The 19,029-nt window shown below is 35.6% G+C and overlaps 1 protein-coding gene across 3 annotated transcripts in view; it reads left to right on the forward strand.

Annotated features, from left to right (window-relative positions):
- The window catches only part of Dars1 (aspartyl-tRNA synthetase 1), a 71,475-nt gene that overhangs the window by 40,088 nt on the left and 12,358 nt on the right, over positions 1 to 19,029 (forward strand). For 2 of the 3 annotated variants that reach the window (XM_004836117.4, XM_013076929.3), the window contains exons 5-11: positions 1,011 to 1,113; positions 4,062 to 4,142; positions 5,573 to 5,632; positions 9,817 to 9,928; positions 11,654 to 11,788; positions 14,141 to 14,288; positions 18,699 to 18,845. In XM_004836117.4, the coding sequence (XP_004836174.1) occupies positions 1,011 to 1,113; positions 4,062 to 4,142; positions 5,573 to 5,632; positions 9,817 to 9,928; positions 11,654 to 11,788; positions 14,141 to 14,288; positions 18,699 to 18,845 (786 nt within the window). The remainder of the gene's footprint in view (positions 1 to 1,010; positions 1,114 to 4,061; positions 4,143 to 5,572; positions 5,633 to 9,816; positions 9,929 to 11,653; positions 11,789 to 14,140; positions 14,289 to 18,698; positions 18,846 to 19,029) is intronic. The other variant, XM_021237056.2, reaches the window with a different exon arrangement.

Genomic DNA, 19,029 nt, shown 5'->3' on the forward strand with positions numbered 1-19,029 from the left:
CACAAAAGTAAAACTAGTACATTTTTTATGGAAATCACTATTTCAGATAGACATTTTCTTTCTTTGTTTTCTTTTTTTTGGTACCTGGGATCGAACTCAGGTTCTTGTGCTTGCACAGCAGGCGGCGAAACCACTGAGCTAAATCGCCGGCCCGACATTTTCTTTCTTGGTTATGTATTAGAAATTTTAAAAATCAAGTGTTTAATAAACAACTTAGTCTTGTATTTCAAAATTTGAATGTCTGACATTCAAAATTGAAGTTTGTTAATAAATAGTTAAAAGAATAAACTGCCCAGAAATGCATTTATTTTACATTCATAATATATTGTCATGGAGGCCTTCGTTTAAGTGGGAACACACATGTAGGCTGTCATAAATCCAGTGACAAAGTATATTCAGAAACTATAGGCAGTGAAGATTTAGTTGCAAAACAGCACCCTAATGTCCTCTTATTATCTTGAAATCTTTTCAGTTGACCTTCTATTATTTAATTCCATTACATACTAGTAATTGCATTTATTGAAGCCTATGTTTCTCAATATAGGAAATGCTGATCTTAGTGAATCTCAAGTATAAGGAGGAAAATGTTCTTTAATAAATAATTGAAAGACTTTTTACTACGTTTCACAATTCAGTTAGTCTTGTTGCCTTTTATGCCCAGAGTATCTTATAAATGGTAACTAAATTACGTTATCTAAAAAATCATCTCTTGGGGCCAGGGATTTAGCTCAGTGGTTCTGGTGCCTGCCTTGAAAGTGCAAGGTCCTGAGTTCAATCCCCGGTACCAAAAAAAAAAAAAAAAAAAAATCATCTCTTGGAGGAACCTCACAAGATATGCTATATAATAGCTTATTGTAGTAGGTTAAATAGACTGGCTTTATCTCAAATAGCTGCTGTTTTTTAAAAAAAAAAACAAAAACAGTAATATAGTCAACCTGACTGCTTAAAAGCCAAATGAATTGACACTTCTAATGAGATGGTTGAAATTGGGGGTTTTTTTCTCTTGACAGTATCAACAAAGAAAGCATCGTAGATGTAGAAGGTGTTGTGAGAAAAGCGAATCAGAAAATTGGAAGCTGTACACAGCAAGATGTTGAATTACATGTTCAGAAGGTAATGTTTAGAAATATAATATTGTAAGGGTTAGGGATATAACTCAGCAGTAGAATGCTTGCCTAGCATGCACAAGGCCCTAGGTTTGATCTCCAACCTAAAAGAAAAAAGATGTGTATGTAAAATTGTGTTTAGAAATATGATAATTGTGTGTAAGAATTGAGTGGTTCTTAGAACTTTTTACATCAAATCTATATGTTGTTAATCAAGTTCATGTAAAATGTTGACATTTATAAGATGATTACTGAATCAATTAGCTTTTGTTATATAACACGTTACTTCAATATTTAGTGCCAGGGCCGGGGATTTAGCTCAGTGGTTCTGCCGCCTGCCTCACAAGCACAAGGACACGAGTTCAATCCCTGGTACAAAAAAAAAAAAAAAATTTAGTGCCTTAAAATGACAGACATTTGTTTGCTCCTGATTCTGTGAGCTATCTAGGTCTGTTACACATGGCATTGATTGGGTTCACTGATGTGCCTGGGGCATCTCTTCCTGTGGCCTCTCCTTATCCAGCACCCAGCCTACACATGTTAATACAGTTCCAGGATGGTTCCCAGAGGCAAGTGAGGAAACCCCTGAGCACAAGCACTTTTTAAGCTTCTGCTTGAATTAGAGTTGCTACATGTTCTGTTGGTCAAAGTCACATGCCAAAACTTAGATTTAAGGGATAGAGAAATAGATTCTAGCCCTTGATGGGAAGAAAGGCAATATCATTGCTAAGGGCCATACATATGGGAACAGGAGGAATTATTGTAGCCATAGTCATATAGGGAAGGATGTAAAGCACACCTAAAAACCTTATTCACTGTTAAAAATTTGTCTTGTTTTTATGAATTGTCTTTTTCTGCTATACTGACAAAGCTCGATTATATTCCAATATTTTTACAGCATAGAGAAGTCAAAAGAGACAATCTCATATTGGTCTCACATCCCAGTAGTAACTGTGTATGCACATGTGCATATGTGTGTGTGTGTATGTGCGCGCACAAGTGTGCAAGATTTATCCCTCATCTTTTCTAGGACATGAAAACTGAAAGTATTCACTATCATTGACTTAAAATGCCTTGAGTAAATTCACACATATTTACTGCTATTGAAATAACCCTGCAACCTAAAGCTCTCAGATTCATACCGTGTCTACAATATGCATCATTAAATTTCTCTTAAGAAGTATTCTTCAAAACAGGGTGGCTTTGGGCCGGGGATTTAGCTCAGTGGTTCCGCCGACTGCCTCGCAAGCACAAGGTCCCGAGTTCAATCCCCAGTACCAAAAAAAAAAAAAAAGAGTGGCTTTGTCCCACCCTAAACTGTGCGTGTGTGTGTGTGTGTGTGTGTGTGTGTGTGTAAGTAAGCATGAATGTGCATAAGAGAGGCAGACTGATAGGCAGATAGATTCACTGAGATTACCATATACATACTAACTTGGGAGCAAGATTATATTTAATAGGAATTGATTATCGTGGAACTCTTCCAGCCATAGAAAATCTTGTATTTTTACCAACCCAAATTAACAAATTACTTTGTTCTTTATTTAAGTCTTACTTTGAATCAACTCCATCAGGAAGTCTTAACCTAATAAAGAAGTCTATTTATGCTGGTCAAGAAAGAGGCCCCTCTCCCCATCTTCCACGTATCTTTTTAGTACTTTAATATGGAAAATTTTAGTGACTAAAGCAAACAAATATACTTTTAAGATAGTCTTATTGGAGTGGAGATATATAACTCAGTAGTAAAGCACTTATCTAGCATGCTGAAAGCCCTGAGTTCAATTCCCATCAGCTTAAAAAAAAAGTACTCTTACAATCTAACAAATAGAACCAATCTTAATAAGTGTTAATAAGCATGAAACCTAAGGAGCTTACAGACAAGTTGTGCCCAAATAAAAATAGTTAAAATGTATTTCACAAACATAATATATTGTAGACTAATTAGAATCTTATCAGCAATGACTCCTTTTTCATTCATTTATTTATGCCAAAACAGTTACTGATTATATATACTTTGTTCCAAACACTATGTGAAGTTCTGGGGATCAAAAGACAACCTGATAAAGGAAATGATAAATTTCCACTAGCTATAAAAATAGAAGTAGTTTGTCTGTTCTCCAACTTTGGATTGAAGATCATGTTATCAAAGGGAACCTTACAATTTAAGATGAGGAAGAAGTACTGACAAAATCTTTTTTTTTTTTTTTTTTGATACCAGGTATCTAACTCTCGACCTTGTGCTTGCGAGGCAAGCAGCATCCCCCTAATTGCTTTTTATCAAAATGTGAAGTTAGTGTCAGTGAACGTTGAGGAATTTTAACAATGTAAATGAACATCCTCTGTAGCAGCTCCCAACCAGGAGAGCAGCAGGAAATGAGATTCAACATGTTTGATGATAAGAGACAATAAAGGGAGCAGGGTGTGGTGGGGCACACCTGTGATCCCAGCACTCCGGAGGCTGAGGCAGGAGGATCGCTTCAAGTTTGAGGCCAGCCTGGGCTACATAGTGAGTTCAGGGCCAGCCTGAACTACAAAGGGAGACCCTGCCTCAAAAAAAGAAAAAAGAGAGAGAGAGACAATAAAGGGTACTTTGAAAAAGAAAGAATAAGAAAAGGGAAGAGAGATGTAGCAGAGATGGACTGAATTTGGTCCTAGGGATAGCATTAGCCAAATGGTGCTAGCAATAACAGCAACTTATCTCATAAGGGTTTGATTTCATACAACAGACCTCCTTATAACTAGAGCTCTGAGATAGATTTCCTATCCAGAGCTTATTTATAAAAATATTATGATCCCCATTTTGTAGGTGAAAAGTATATATCAGCCTATATGATTTCAGCAAGTAGTATCAGTTGAAAGTATATGCAAATATTGATTAATGTGGTTTCTTTTTTAAGCTTTTAAAAGATAATCAGGCTTTGTGTGCTTTCTCCTATTTTGGAAATTTCTCACTTTCAGATTTATGTCATTAGTTTGGCTGAACCCCGCCTGCCCCTACAGCTGGATGATGCTGTTCGACCTGAGGTGGAAGGAGAAGAGGTAAAATTTATATTTATGAAATACCCTTTTGCTATATGTCTTACACAATATTAAAAACCTGGTATCCTGCTTCTATACTGAGTGTCTGTGAATTGCTTTGAACCCATTTTTATTTAAATTTACTTTTGTAGGGAGCAGGTATGTAACTTAGTGGTAGAGCACTTGCCTAGCACATACAAGGCCCTGGGTTCCACCCCCAGCACTAATAAATAAATAGTGATTTACATGAGCAATTTTCAGACTTACTAGCGCTAGGGATTTAACTCAGTGGTTCCGCCACCTGCCTTGCAAGCACAAGTCCTGAGTTTGATCTCTGGTACCCAAAAAAAAAAAGAAAGAAAGAAAGTAAGTATAATTTTCAGACTTACTGGTCTCAAGATCTCTTTATACACTTAAAAATAACTGAAGACACCGCCCCCCCCCAACATTTGTTTCGCTGGCTATCACTATAGAAATAGGAGGTAAAACAAATTTTAAAATATCAATGTATTAATATAAATGTATGATTTTATATAATAACATTTTATACTATACAAAACAAAAAATAATTTACTGTCAAGAATGACTTTGTGAGTCTTTGTAAATAGGGAAGGGTGGAGGGGGTGAAGGGAGGGCAGGGGAATGGGGTAAAAAACAAGAACCAAGATGCATCATGTAAAGGTACAAGATCCCAATGATGAATATAACTGTATTGTATACCTAAAATGTACCAATAAACTTAATGGAAAAAAAAAAAAAAGAATGACTTTGTGGGACCCGGGGATTTAGCCCAGTGGTCCTGAGTTCGATTCCCAGTATAAAAAAAAAAAAAGAATGACTTTGTGTTAATGTACAAATCTTCATAGTGTCTGGCTTAATATGCACCAACTAGATTCTCTTACTGCCTCTGAATTTGCTCTATTGTGATGGTACCCATCATACTGCCTTTAGAAAATGTCCCCAGTACATTCATGAAGAATGGGTGAAAAATGTTATTGTGAAAAATAAGTTTGACTTCATGGATTCACTGACTCTCAGGAACCTTCAGTGGTTCCTTACCACACTTTTAATAACCACTACTCTGTCAGCTTTTATCTCTTAGTTAGGCTGGGGCTAACAGGTTAAATACGTGAATCAATAATGGTTCATATGGTTAATTCTTCTGATGTGTCCCAGTAATGAGATAAGGCTTTGGGGAGTAGGGGAGGGAAAGAAAGCATTAGCATCTGTTCATTCTCATTTCTTTTTGTTTCTTTTTTAATGCTACTTTTTGGCCCTGACCCTGTTTCTACCATTATTTTGAATCCCTGATTTTTTTTTGCATAATATTATATACACATACCCAGTCTTGCTTAAAAGTAAACATAGCTTTACTTTTAAGTAGTAGTATTTCTTGTGTTCATCAAAAAATTTGTAAAATCTCCCCTTTTTTTCAATCTTTTTTCTTTTAGGAAGGAAGAGCTACAGTTAACCAAGATACAAGATTAGACAACAGAGTCATTGATCTTAGGGTATGCTTCATTTATTATTAAGTGATGTGGTTATGCCAACATTTAGATGGGCAGGGATACCATAAAGCTAATTGGCATTTGCCTGTATTTAAGTATAAAATACAAGAAACAGTTTACTTTTCTGACTGACCCATCCTCTAAAAAGAATTGCTAGAAACCAAAACAGTCAAGTACTAGTTTACAAAATATTGATTCACTTTGTTTCAGAGAGACAGATGATTGGGCCTGGGATTTAGCTCAGTGGTTTCGCCGCCTGCTGCGCAAGCGCAAGGACCTGAGTTCGATCCCTGGTACCAAAAAAAAAAAAAAAAAGACAGATGATCATAAAGCCATTGTATGGGTTCATTCCAGGTGATACATGTTTTGGACACTGTTTAGTCAGCAAGTGGAAATGTAACACTTCACATCACTACAAAATTGTGAAACAGCCGAGCATGGTGACACATGCCTGTAATCCTAGCACTGGGAGGCTGAGGCAGGAGGATCACTACAAGTTTGAGGCCAGCCTGCGCTACATAGTGAGTTCAGGCCATCCTCAACTGCATGGTGAGACCCTTTCTCAAAAAAAAAGAAATTATATCCACATTTCAGAACAGACAGGTGCAGATGAGTAATTAATGCCTCAATTCTTTTAATTTGATCTGAACAGAGAATTTATAAAAAGATGTAGTTGTTCCTGGTGGTTTATGTAGTAATCTCATGGGTCTTCTATTTCCCTTTCGGTTTGGTTGCAAGTGAAAGACTCAGTGGTTTCATCACTACAGTAAAGCCAGTGTCATCTTTCTTTCTTAATGTTTGACCACATCTTCCTCCTCTATTTAAATGTTCTACCTGATGTTCAAATTCTTTGTTATCTTAAGAATTCTTTCCAACTCTTCTGCAGTTATGTAAGTCTGCCCTATAATGCACTCAGTTTTAGTCATTATTTGTTGTTTGCTTTTACCTTCTCCATTTTAATTTATATAGAAAAAGTGAACACTAATAAAAAGTTTTGCTGTTGCCTGGAAACCTCGAGTTTTTCATATGTTTTGGCCACAGGAGTTAGGTATCATACTGTATTTACCCATGCTGTTTGTTCACATAGTTGTTACTGGTTTGTGCTGCTAGAATTTAGCCCAGAGTTTGGGATTGTTTTTGGTGACTGTAATTGTTTTAATTTAAATTCATTGCCACCATTGAAAAATGGGAGTTTTCCTGGGTGCAGTGATGCACATCTGTAGTCTCAGCTATTCCAGAGGCCAAATCAAGAGGATCACTTGAGCCCAGGAGTTCCAAGACCATCATGGGCCCCATAGGGGGAAACCAACTTTAAAGGGGAGGGGTCACATTTTTCTAGAAAAGCTAAAAGAGAGTATGGCAGTCCTGGGCCCACATGCTAGATGGGGCATGTATCCTTTGCTTGTCCTGCACCACCCAGGAAGTATCATTCTTTCATGGTATTTGTATGGTCCTTACAAGCACTTTCATTTTTAAACCCCTAGTTTGGCAAGCATTGTACATACTAGTAGCTTTAAGTCCTGTAAGTAACTTAGTTTACAAAAACAGCTGTTCATTCTTCCCAGTTTTGCAAAATCAAGATTGGAGAAGTTGGAGGTAAAAGGCAAAATTGCTTTTTTCCTAAAATATGAAATATTCCATGATACTTCTTCATATTCCAGTGTAGCCTAACATTTCTCTTATATAATGAATGATTTTCTCTATGAAGTTTCTAGACAGATGGCCCAGTTAAAAATACTTCAGGGCCAGGGATTTAGCTTAGTGGCACTGTGCCTGCCTAGCCAAGCGCAAGGTCCTGAGTTTGATCCCCAGTACCAGGAAAAAAAACTACTTCACCTGGCCCCAAGAATGTTAAAATGTTAAAGCAATTTTCATTCCTGGCAAAGCCTGAATTAAATGACTTTATCTTGTAAGTTTTTTTGGTATGGAGCACTCACCTGGTTTATATTCTGGGTTGCTGTGAGGGTTTTCTGGGAATACGATCAGGTGAATTACATTTAGATCATAATTACTCTCTTCTTTCTCTCCACTCTTAGGGACAGCTCAACGTTGTCAAAGTAGCAGATACTTATTTTTTCCTTAGAAAATCATTCTTTAAATACTTTCATCAGATAGGAATGGATTGCTTTAGTGGGTTCAAAACTACAATTTTGGGGTGGGGGGTACCAGGATCGAACTCGGGACCTTGCACTTGTGAGGCAGGTGGTGAAACCACTGAGCTAAATCCCCGGCCCCTATAATCTGTTTCTTTATGTACACCCCCTGTACTAAAGCCAGTTAATCTACAAAATATTCTCATATTCATAATTGCAGATTTCATTCTATATAAACACTGTGAAGTATATATTGCTTACTTTCAAAGATTAATTTTATTCAGGAGACAAGACTGTCATAATCATTTCATTCCTTGTATTGCCAAATGAATATAGAGACTGAGCCATTTTAAAAGGTATATTGTATTTCTTGCCACTTGTTTTGACATGCCGAAAGGAGTGGCTCAATTCAGAACTCAGAGGCAACCTAACCCTTAAGAAACCCCATGGCTCTTCTAAAGTTCCCTTCCTTCACCAGTGTATCACATTACCCTCATTAGTGTGAAACCACATTATCTCTGAAACCATACTACAACGGTAGCACATACTGTACTTTTCCATAGCATAGTCCTTTCTGTATGTGCATGTATATGAAGGGAATAGTTAAGAAAGTGGCTATCTGAGCATTGTATTATTAGTAATGTAGCCCATTTTGAGCCTTGTGGGTTAATGTATGGATAGTATCAAGTGCTTTTTTTCTAATTCATTGCCTAGCTAATTACTTTAAATTTTTTTCCAGCACCCCCACCACCACCCCAAACTACCTACACTCCTAAAGAACTTTAGTGAGACATATGTCTCTGTATGCATATCAGTAATGGTGAAACAGCTTTTGGTTTTAAATAGTTGGCTAGGTTTTAAAAAATATATTATTTATTGTGATTAGATGAATCAAATGTTTCCCTAAAACCACATAATTTTTTTTTAAGCCACAAGTTTTTCTCTCTAGTTTAAATGTAGATGTACTCAAAATGAGTAAATAAACAGTCTAACAAATTATATAGGTCTTTTATGTGATCCCAATTACTTTGTGAGGAATTATTGATTTACATATTGAATTTGAATTATTTGCATCTTGAACTTGAGTTTAAATTATGAAATAATATCACTTAAATATGTCCTGGTTTATATAAATTTATTTAGCCCAGATCTCCAGAAATTCAAGATTATTAGATAGTATTCTTTACAGTGAAAGAAATGAAAAATAGCCATCATTAATAGTGCTTTCAAAAGGCACTACTGTCCAAATTCAGAATGCTGTGTGCACCAAGTCAGGAGCAAGCCGTTTGATGTGGGGCAAGTCATTGAAATTGCTGGCTACTAACTCAGCTATCCACAACACCTATCTAGTCATAGGATATATATATGGGCAAGACCTACAGATAAGAAACCAGTTCTTAAGATAATTACCTCTAGACTCTTTTGGCCACTATTAGAGTGGACTGAACCTGAGCAGGGAAGCTACCGCAGCTGAGGAAAAGGGGAGGAAAAAATAGAAAGAAGAAGTGACAGAGTACTACATTTAATTGCTTTATGTACCATTTGGGGAATCAGTGTCATAGGATGCCTACCCCCTTTATTGTTTTTTTCTTAATTTCTTAATTGGAACAAACCCATGACTGTCTGCAATTAATGTATTATTGATAATAATAATGATTCAGTGCATGGCAGCTTTATTCATTTATTATTAAATGCTAAATTCTTTCATTTGGAGCACATTTGTATGCTGCACAAATATTGGTACATCTCAGTAGGTTGCCCTTTTAAAAATTCACAAGTAAGGTGTTTCATTAATTTGTTAAGAAATATTTTTCTTTTATGGAATGCTTACAAATTAAAACATCTGTTCACTGAACTTTTGTTGTGAGAATAGCTTTATCATGTATTGTATAGCCATTACATTCCAACATTCCTTCATCACCTTTTGCCTTGTTTGTGTGCTTTTGTCTTCTTCTCTGTTGCAGTGTTAGACTTTAAAAATGTTGAGAGCAATAATTTTATTTACCTTTAGATTTCCAGCAGAGCTGAGCACACATGGAAGTGCTCAATAAATGTATCAAATTTATTTAATTAGATTTTGTTATTGTCTTATAGACATCAACTAGTCAGGCAATCTTCCGTCTCCAGTCTGGCATCTGCTATCTCTTCCGAGAAACTTTAATTAACAAAAGTTTTGTGGAAATCCAAACTCCTAAAATTATTTCAGGTATGCTTCACAATACTTCTTTTCTTAATTTTTTCTTTTAGGTTTTTCTTTTGTTTTGTTTTTTTCCTAATTTTTACAAACAAGTTTACTCGGGCCGGGGATTTATCTCAGTAGTGCTGCCTCCTGCCTCGCAAGTGCAAGGTCTCTGAGTTCGATCCCCAGTACCAAAAAAAAAAAAAAAAGAAATAAACTTACTTTATAGCACTCTGGGAAGCTGAGGCAGGAAGATGGCACCCAGCCTGGGCAACTTTGTGACCTAGCAAGGCCTTGTCTCAAAATTTTAAAAAAAAAATTTTTTTTTGAGGCAGGGTCTCACTATGTAGTTCAGGCTGGACTTGAACTCACTGTGTATCCCAGGCTGGCCTCAAATTCCTGGCAATCCTCCTGCCTCAGCCTCCCAAGTGCTGGGATTACAGGTGTGTGCCACCATGCCCATCCTTCTTTTTTTTTTTTAAATAAAAATATTTTTAAAGAAGGGAAGGGAGGCTGAGATTGTAGCTCAGTGCAGAGGCCCTAGGTTCAATCCCCAGTACTACCACCATCACCATCCCTCAAAAAAAATCAAAACAAAAAAAATACCTCTTCCTTTCCCCAGAGTTGCTTATTTAAAATTTTTAAGCTAGAGAATCCTGAGTATCCTTTGAGGTTTATTGCCATAAAACTACTTAGTATTTCAAAGACTATGCTCTGTATCAACCATATCACCACCAGCAGTAGTTACATCTCCTTATTCTGAGTTATTTTGTGATAATAACTATAGAATAAGGCAATAACACACAAAACATAATTCTGGTTACATAAGTTAGACAAGGAACTTTTTATTATGTGTTTTTCAAAATTGATACTGAAATTTTTGTACACACTGCATTGTGAAATCACTCAATATGTACTGGTGGGGAAAGCACCTTAGTAGTAATGGTCCCACACACACTTTTTTTTTCTTTTGCAGTATATCATATCAATACTGAACCCAGAAGTGCTCTACCACTGGGCTACTTCCCCAGAACTTTTTATATTTTATATTTTACTTGGAGACAGAGTTTTATTAAGTTGCCCAGGCTGTCCTTGAATTTGCAATCCTCCTGCTACAACCTCCCATGTAGATAGGGTTTTTAAATTCTCATTCTTATATGAAAATCTTATCCTATTTATTTTACCCTTTTTAGAATTGCTTAAGTAACACTGAAAAAAGATGCATTAAGAATGGCATTTAGAGGGCCAGGGATTTAGCTCAGTGGTTCCACCACCTGCCTCGAAAGCACAAGGACCGGAATTCGATCCCCGGTACCAAAAAAAAAAAAAAAAAGAATGGCATTTAGAGGGGCCGGGGATGTAGCTCAGTAGCACCGTGCCTGCCTGGCAAGTAGAAAGTCCTGAGTTCAATCCCTGGTACCGGGGCGGGGGCAGAGAATGGCATTTAGTTACAAATAACAAACTAAGCATTACAGTCTCAATAAATAGAAAACTGATTAAGAATACCTTTTTTAAAAATTTTTACAACTTTAAGGTATCTTTAATGTATTTGAACTTGGTGCAAAAAGGGGCCATTTATATCCAGAGAGTAGAAATACATCTCTGCAGTGTGATTTATGTACAAATCTTGGTTTTTCCAGTTTTTCTTTTTTTCTTTAAATAAATTAGTTGAACCAAAGTATAAATTTTTACCAAAAGCTTACATTGATGAACTTAAGATTGAATATAATACTATAAATATTTACATTTCAGCTGCCAGTGAAGGAGGTGCCAATGTATTTACTGTGTCATATTTTAAGAATAATGCATACCTAGCTCAGTCCCCACAGCTGTATAAGCAAATGTGCATTTGTGCTGATTTTGAGAAGGTTTTCTGTATTGGACCAGGTAAGATTTTGTCACTTACAGTTTTTCTAAGTTCGTTAATCGTATAGTATTTATGGTATTAGATACACATTTTACATATATAATGTATAGACATTTTGAAGGCTCAAATTCTTGCATCTGCTGAACCTAAAAACACTAGATTTTGAGGTAGAAATGACAATGTACTTGGGTAGACATTTTTAAAAATATATATACTCAATAGTTTTTTAAACATTTGAGCATCACTTGTGTAAATGCAGCCATAAGCATTATCTATTCTTTTTTGGTTTTTTGGTACCAGGGATCAAACTCAGGTCCTTGCGCTTGCAGGGCAGGCAGCAGAACCACTGAGCTAAATCCCCGGCCCTTCGTCACCATTCTTTTTTTTCTGGTACCGGGGATCGAACTTGGGACCTTGTGCTTGAGAGGCAGGCGCCAGAACCACTGAGCCAAATCCCCGGCCCAATTTGTTGAAACTGATCTATTTTTTTTTTTTTTTTTTGGTGCCAGGGGTCGAACTTGGGTCCTTGCACTTGCACAGCAGGCAGTGAAACCACTGAGCTAAATCCCTGGCCCACCATTCTTAAGAATAGATAATGCTGGGGCCGGGGATTTAGCTCAGTGTTTCCTCCACCTGCCTTGCAAGCGCAAGGACCCGAGTTCGATCTCAGTACCAAAAAAAAAAAAAGAATGGTGACGAAAAATTTTAAGTGCAATTAGAAATAAAACTAGTTCCCATTTGCACTGTTCTTTCAACTTCCCATCAGTACTAAAAAGCAGGTAGTTGCACTCTTCCAGATATTATATCATGTTTTCTTTATAACCTCCTACTGTTGTTAAGTTTACAGTGTACTTGTGTCTGCTTTACTAACAATTTTATTCTAGAACTGTTCTGTTTCCCTAACGTTTGTACCATCTTTAGTGTAGGTATTATGCTGATCAAATTACTAGGAAATGTTTTACATTTAAGAGATTATATTAATATAGTTTTTAAGATATATTTGCTAAAAGTCAAGTACAACCACATAATTATGTGTAGCATATTTTTGTGAAGTTAATTATAAACAAAAAAAGTTTTAGTTAATTCTTTAAAACTTACCAATTATTGTATATGTTTTTGATACCTTAATAAAAATCAAATACTTGCTAATAGAAAAAATGGCAAGATCACTGTCTTAATTTTCTGAATTTATTAACCAGTTATTTATTGAACACCTGTTTCACATATAGTCTTATGCTAGGTACCATGCAGGTACCATGTACATAAAAAAGAACCAGCATGTCTCAAATGTTAATGCATACAAATCACCTGGGGATCTTTTCAAATGGAAGATTCTAGTCAGTAGATTTGGGAGTGAGGCCCGAGATTCTGCAGTTCTTATAAGTATCCAGGTACTGTTGATGCTGCTGACTTGCAGATCAAGCTTTGAATGACAAAGGAGTAAACATCACTGCTCCCAGGCCTAAGATATATATTCATGTAGCAATCACAAGGAATAATCAAATGATTTTTAAAATGAATAATCAGATTTGCTGTATAGTTAGCAGATGGGTGTTAATTACGTGGTAGGTAATTATATAGTGAGTGCAAAAAGAAGAAGAATGAATTTGCTAGAGTTGCTATAAAAGAAAATTCAAACCGAAATGTCCTTTAAGGACAGAGCAGGATATGTAAACAACAGAATTCACATCTTAGAGGAAGCAAGTAAAGAACATGGACTACTGAAGGAAACAAAAATAAGAATAGTACTAAGGAGAAATGGGAAATGCAGGTTAAGGTTAAATTGTGAAAGCATAAAGGTTTTAGTTTTTTTGTCATTTTATGTTTTACTGCAGTAGTCATTTGGGAACCATTTTAAGTTACTGAGCAAGGGTGTGTTATAGAAATGTTAATCTGCCAGTGATGTGAAAGATGAGCCAAGCTAGACTCAGAAACACTGAAAGCAGAAAAATGCAATGAGGGTAATGAGAGCTGGATTGAAATAATGGCTAGAATATGGATAATGTTACTTCATTTGTACAGTTTCATTTAGCTTCAGTCTTGTTTTAATAAAATTGAGAACTTACTGTATTGGTCATAATTGAATCTTTTAATTATTGACAAGATACCACAGGATCATGTATTCCCTTGGGGTTCTCAGGAGCCTCTTTTATTAATTTACATTTAGTACAGCTTTTACTGTGCAACTGTAGGAGTTTGTAATGGATTTGCTGTCCCAGAGATTGCTGAAACAGATGGTTTATCAGAAGTCCTTCCGTCACTGTAGTGATATGAAAATAGTACTTGAGCATTATTCAACCAAATTTTGTATCTAAATCCCAGTTTACCTAAAATGTAACGCACTGTTTTTATCTCTTTTATTAATTTCATAGTTTTCAGAGCTGAAGACTCCAATACCCACAGACATCTAACTGAATTTGTTGGTTTGGACATTGAAATGGCTTTTAATTATCACTACCATGAAGTTTTGGAAGAAATTGCTGACACCTTGGTACAAATATTCAAAGGACTTCAAGAAAGGTTAAAAAGTATTTTATATCCCAAATGGCTTTAAATTGCTGTAAAAAAAATAATAAGTTGGACTTGAAAGATATAAATTAAATTTCAGGCATAATTGACAAATAATCAATTTAAATACAGTCATGTGCTATTTGAGGATGTGTCAATCAAGAGGGGATCACATGTACCACTGCGGTCCCAAGATTATATCACCCAGTGACCTCATAGTCATTTAGTTTGTGGAGGTACACTCTATTACATTCACACAGTGACACAATCATAGATTGTAGCCCTGTCCTTAAGTGACAAATGACTGTAGTTGGAAACTCCACACAGTAATGTTTCTGGATCTAAGCCGCAACTTGTTAGCCTTTTTGGTGATAAAAGTTTACCGGTTTGTGAACAGCTGAATTATATTTATTTTTTCCTTTATATGGGTATCCTGAGTGTCTGAAGAAATAGAGCCTGTGTTACTTTTACAGCACTTTTTTGTTTTTGTTTTTTTGGGGTTTTTTCTCCATACCTGGGATCAAACTTAGGACCTTGCAAGGCAGGTGTGGCACCAATGAGCTAAATCCTGGCCCTTACAGCAGTTTCATATTTGGGAGGTGGTATGAAATAGTTAAGTGCTCAAGTTCAGCTATACACAGTGGTACCTCAGCTCACAAACTTAATTTGTTCTACAATTTTGGAAAAGATGGCCACATATGTGATTGTGTGAGAAAGATGGCCACAGTCGCATTTGTCACCCGATGCAGAGTTTACAAACAAAAACAAAATTTTGCCAAACACTTGTGTTTGTGAACCAAATTGTTTGTAAACAAAAGCATTCGTGAACCAAGGTACCACTGTATAGATTTGAACCTGAGTTCAAATTCCAGCTCTGCTATGTGGGCCTTATACAAGTTGTTACCTCTGTGCCTCACTTTCCTCAGCTGTTAAGTGGAAACAATATTACTCACTTCAAAGGTAAAATAGCCCTTCAGTCTACCAATTTTGAAACTACTAAATCTGTCCACATGCAAATTAAGCCCATGTCAAGAATGGTTAAATTTTAAATTTATTGAGTGCTCAGTAAAGATTAGAAACTAATAGATAAAAGGGTCTTTTGACCAGTTTGGGTCGGTGAGTTAACATTTACAGAAATATTAGATGTGTTCTGGGACTTCAGAAAATTGAGTTATGTAAAATATCCACTTTATGCTCTCTAAACTGCAAATAGTCTTTTCCTTAAAGGTCATTGAAAGTTGTGTATTTGTAATAATGTTTAACATGGAGAAAAATAGGAAAAGAAAATAGAAATTAGGTCAAGTTGATAAAGAGAATCTCTCTGAGATTGGAGATGCAGTTCAGGGGTAGAGCACTTGTCCAGTGGTCTCTAGGCACTGGTTTCCATCTCAAGCACCAAAAAATCAAAAATGGAAACTAAGACAGTCTCTCTTTTCCTTTTTCTAACCTTTTGACTGTACTTCAAGTATTAAATTGGCTGTAACATTTACCTAGCATTTTTATAATTTATAAAGATTTTTTTATTTTAAAACCACTGATTTAACAGTTCATCATTGATATATTTGATATGCTGCATTGATATTTTAAAAGTTTACAAATACAAGTTTTACTTATTCTATTCTGAGGCTAATTAATCCATTCAGGAAGGCAGAAATTAGCTGGACACAGTGGTGCATGCTCAAAATCCCAACTGTAGAAGGCTGAGGCAAAAGGATTGCAAGTTTGAGCCCAACCTGAGCAACTTAGTGAGATTCTATTACAAAAAATAAAAATAAAAAGGGCTGAGCATGTAGCTCAGTACTAAGACCCTGAGTTCAATCCCCAGTACCAAACAAAAAAAAAAAGAATGCACAAGTTATCATTGATCTTATATAAAAATACTGTGGTATAAGCACCAATATTTTCTAGGCATTTTCTGCATTATTGCTTGGTATCTTTAAGACAGTTTTTGAAACCCATTTATTTTAGGTATTGATAGCTTTTCTATTTAATACGAGTATTTTAAATTTTTACTTTGGTTCTAAATAACAGACCAAGCATGAATCAGGTCATTTGAATTAATCAAATCTCTGCTTGGACACCATCACTGCTAAAATTTTTCAGTAAATTAAAAGTGATGATTTGAAAATAAAGATCTACTTTTATATTCTTTAAGTCATTTAGAAATTTAGGAATTTTAAGTTTTTGTATCATTTGTGAATTGGGTTATGAGGCTAGGTCATGTCCCTCTTGTTTATTACTAGTTTTTAGTCTCACGGAAGAATTACATGCAAATAAGCTTGAAAGTATTGATAGTTATATTTTCATACTACCATTGATAGACATGAATGAGGATTAATATTTACAGCAAAGAAAAGCCATTTGAAAAATCAATTAATAGGGTCTCTCTAACCCTTCAGATCAAGATTTGACTAAATCAATGGCTAAGCTTTATTATTCCCATGACTGTCTTTAACACCAAGAAGTAATGTTTTAATTTCTAAAATATAGATCCTAAGTGGAGAATTCTAGAATATAAATTCTATATAAAGAACTCAAAGCCAGACATGGTGGCACATGCCTGTAATCCCAGCACTCGGGATGCTGAGGCAGGAGGATCCACAAGTTTGAGGCCAGCCTGGGCTACACAGTGAGTTCATGCCCAGCCTGAACTACATACATTGCAAGACCCTGACTCAAAAAAAAAAAAAGAAAAGAAAAACCCTCAAAAAAAATCAGATGCCCCCCAGATTTAAAGACCCAGTCCAAAAATGGGCATCTGAAATGAATAAACACTTCCAGGTGAAGAAGTACAAACAGCACATAAATACATGAAAAAATGTTCAACATCACTGGTCATTTGAGAGATGCAAATTAAAACCACACTGAGATTCCATCTCACTCTAGAATGAATGGCTATCAAGAAATCAAGCAGCAACAAATACTGGTGGGGCTGTGGAGAAAAAGGAACCCTTCTCCACTGTTGGTGGGAGTGTAAATTGGTGCGATCAATGTGGAAATTAGTATGGAGTTCCTCAAAAAACCGAAACTAAAAGTTCCATTTGACCCAGCTGTTCCCCTTCTTGGTATCTTCCCAAAAGGGTTAAAAATGTTATACCACAGCAATATATGCACAGCCATGTTTATAGCATCATAATTTATCATAGCTAAATCTTGGAAACAGCTCAGATGCCCATCAACAGACGAATGAATGGGCTGGGGATTTAGCTCAGTGGTTCCGGCGCCTGCCTCACAAGCACAAGGACCCAATTTCGATCACCGGTACTAAAAAAAAAAAAAAAAAAACCAGATGAATGCATTAAAAAAATGTGGTTTCTATATACAGTGGAGTACTACTCTGTCATGAAGAGGGATAAGACATTTTTAGGTAAATGGATGCACCTTGAGACCATACTTTGAAGTGAAATAAATCAGACACACATGTTTAAATATCACATTGTTTCTCTTATGTGAGAAACCAGAAGCACAAATGAGGACCAAAATGGAAGAGGGAAGTAGGAAAAAAATGTTCAGATTGCAAAGGGAACAGGGGAGGGGCTCTCCATGATAAATGTAATCATTATGTATTGCATACATGTACTAATAAAAAAGATTTTTTATTACATAAAAATAATTCTAGGTAAAGAATTCTGTATATAGAATATAAACATGCTTTTAATAAGTGTGAATCATGGAACATTCTAAAGCCCAAAGAAGTATTAACATTAACCTAATGAACCTCCATGAACTCGTCACTGGTTTCAACATTGTCAACGCTTAACCAATTTTGTTGTACCTGTTTCCCCCACCTATTATTTAGAAGCAATTCCCATTATCATTCATCCACAAATACTTTAGAAAAGTATGAGAGTTTTTAGTCTTAATAAAATAACATCTATAGTAGAAATTTAGTTTACTCTAGTTAACATTTATTTTCGGCCTATTATGTATAAGGTGGGGCCGGGGATTTAGCTCAGTGGCACCACGCCTGCCTTGTAAGAGTAAGGTCAAGAATTCTATCCCTGGTACTGCAAAAAAAAAAAAAAAAATGTATAAGGTGGACATTATTCTGTAGGGATTCCAAAAACAGGAAAGTGATTGGTACTTCCTCAAATGAACTTACAATATAATGACAATGGGGGAAAGATATGACAAATATTAATTTGGTCTTCTTTGAGGTTAACAAATGTATTAAGATTTTTTTAAATGCTTCATAAAATGGATACTCTAACAATGTTAGCCAATGTGAATTATAGAGATTACAAAAATCTGAAACTAAGAAATGTATTAAGTACTGTATTTTTAAGTATTCAAATTTTATTCTTAGCTAATGTTTTTCCTGGTACATACACTTATTCAAGGAATGATTTTGTGTATTGCCACAGTGACCTCTTGTGGAAGAAGCATTTATCTCACACATTTTATTAAATCTTATATATACAGATTTCAGACTGAAATTCAAACAGTGAATAAACAATTTCCATGTGAACCATTCAAGTTTTTGGAGCCAACTTTAAGACTAGAATATTGTGAAGCATTGGCTATGCTTAGAGAAGCTGGAGTTGAAATGGGAGATGAAGAAGATCTGAGGTTTGTCTCTGATTTTTTTAAACTTTAATAATTGGGGTTAAGATAAGGGATATATTAATATAATTTTTTTAACCTAACATAAATGTTACTAACTTTGGCATATAATATGATGCTGTTTTATGTCAGGTATGATCTGAAGTAAAAATATGGCTTGTCTGAACTTTCATAATTTAATTTGTAAAAA

The sequence above is a fragment of the Heterocephalus glaber genome, unplaced genomic scaffold (genome assembly GCF_053883595.1).
Source record: "Heterocephalus glaber isolate CG9 unplaced genomic scaffold, H.glaber_assembly_v1.0 deba00000347, whole genome shotgun sequence".
NCBI lineage: Eukaryota > Metazoa > Chordata > Mammalia > Rodentia > Bathyergidae > Heterocephalus > Heterocephalus glaber.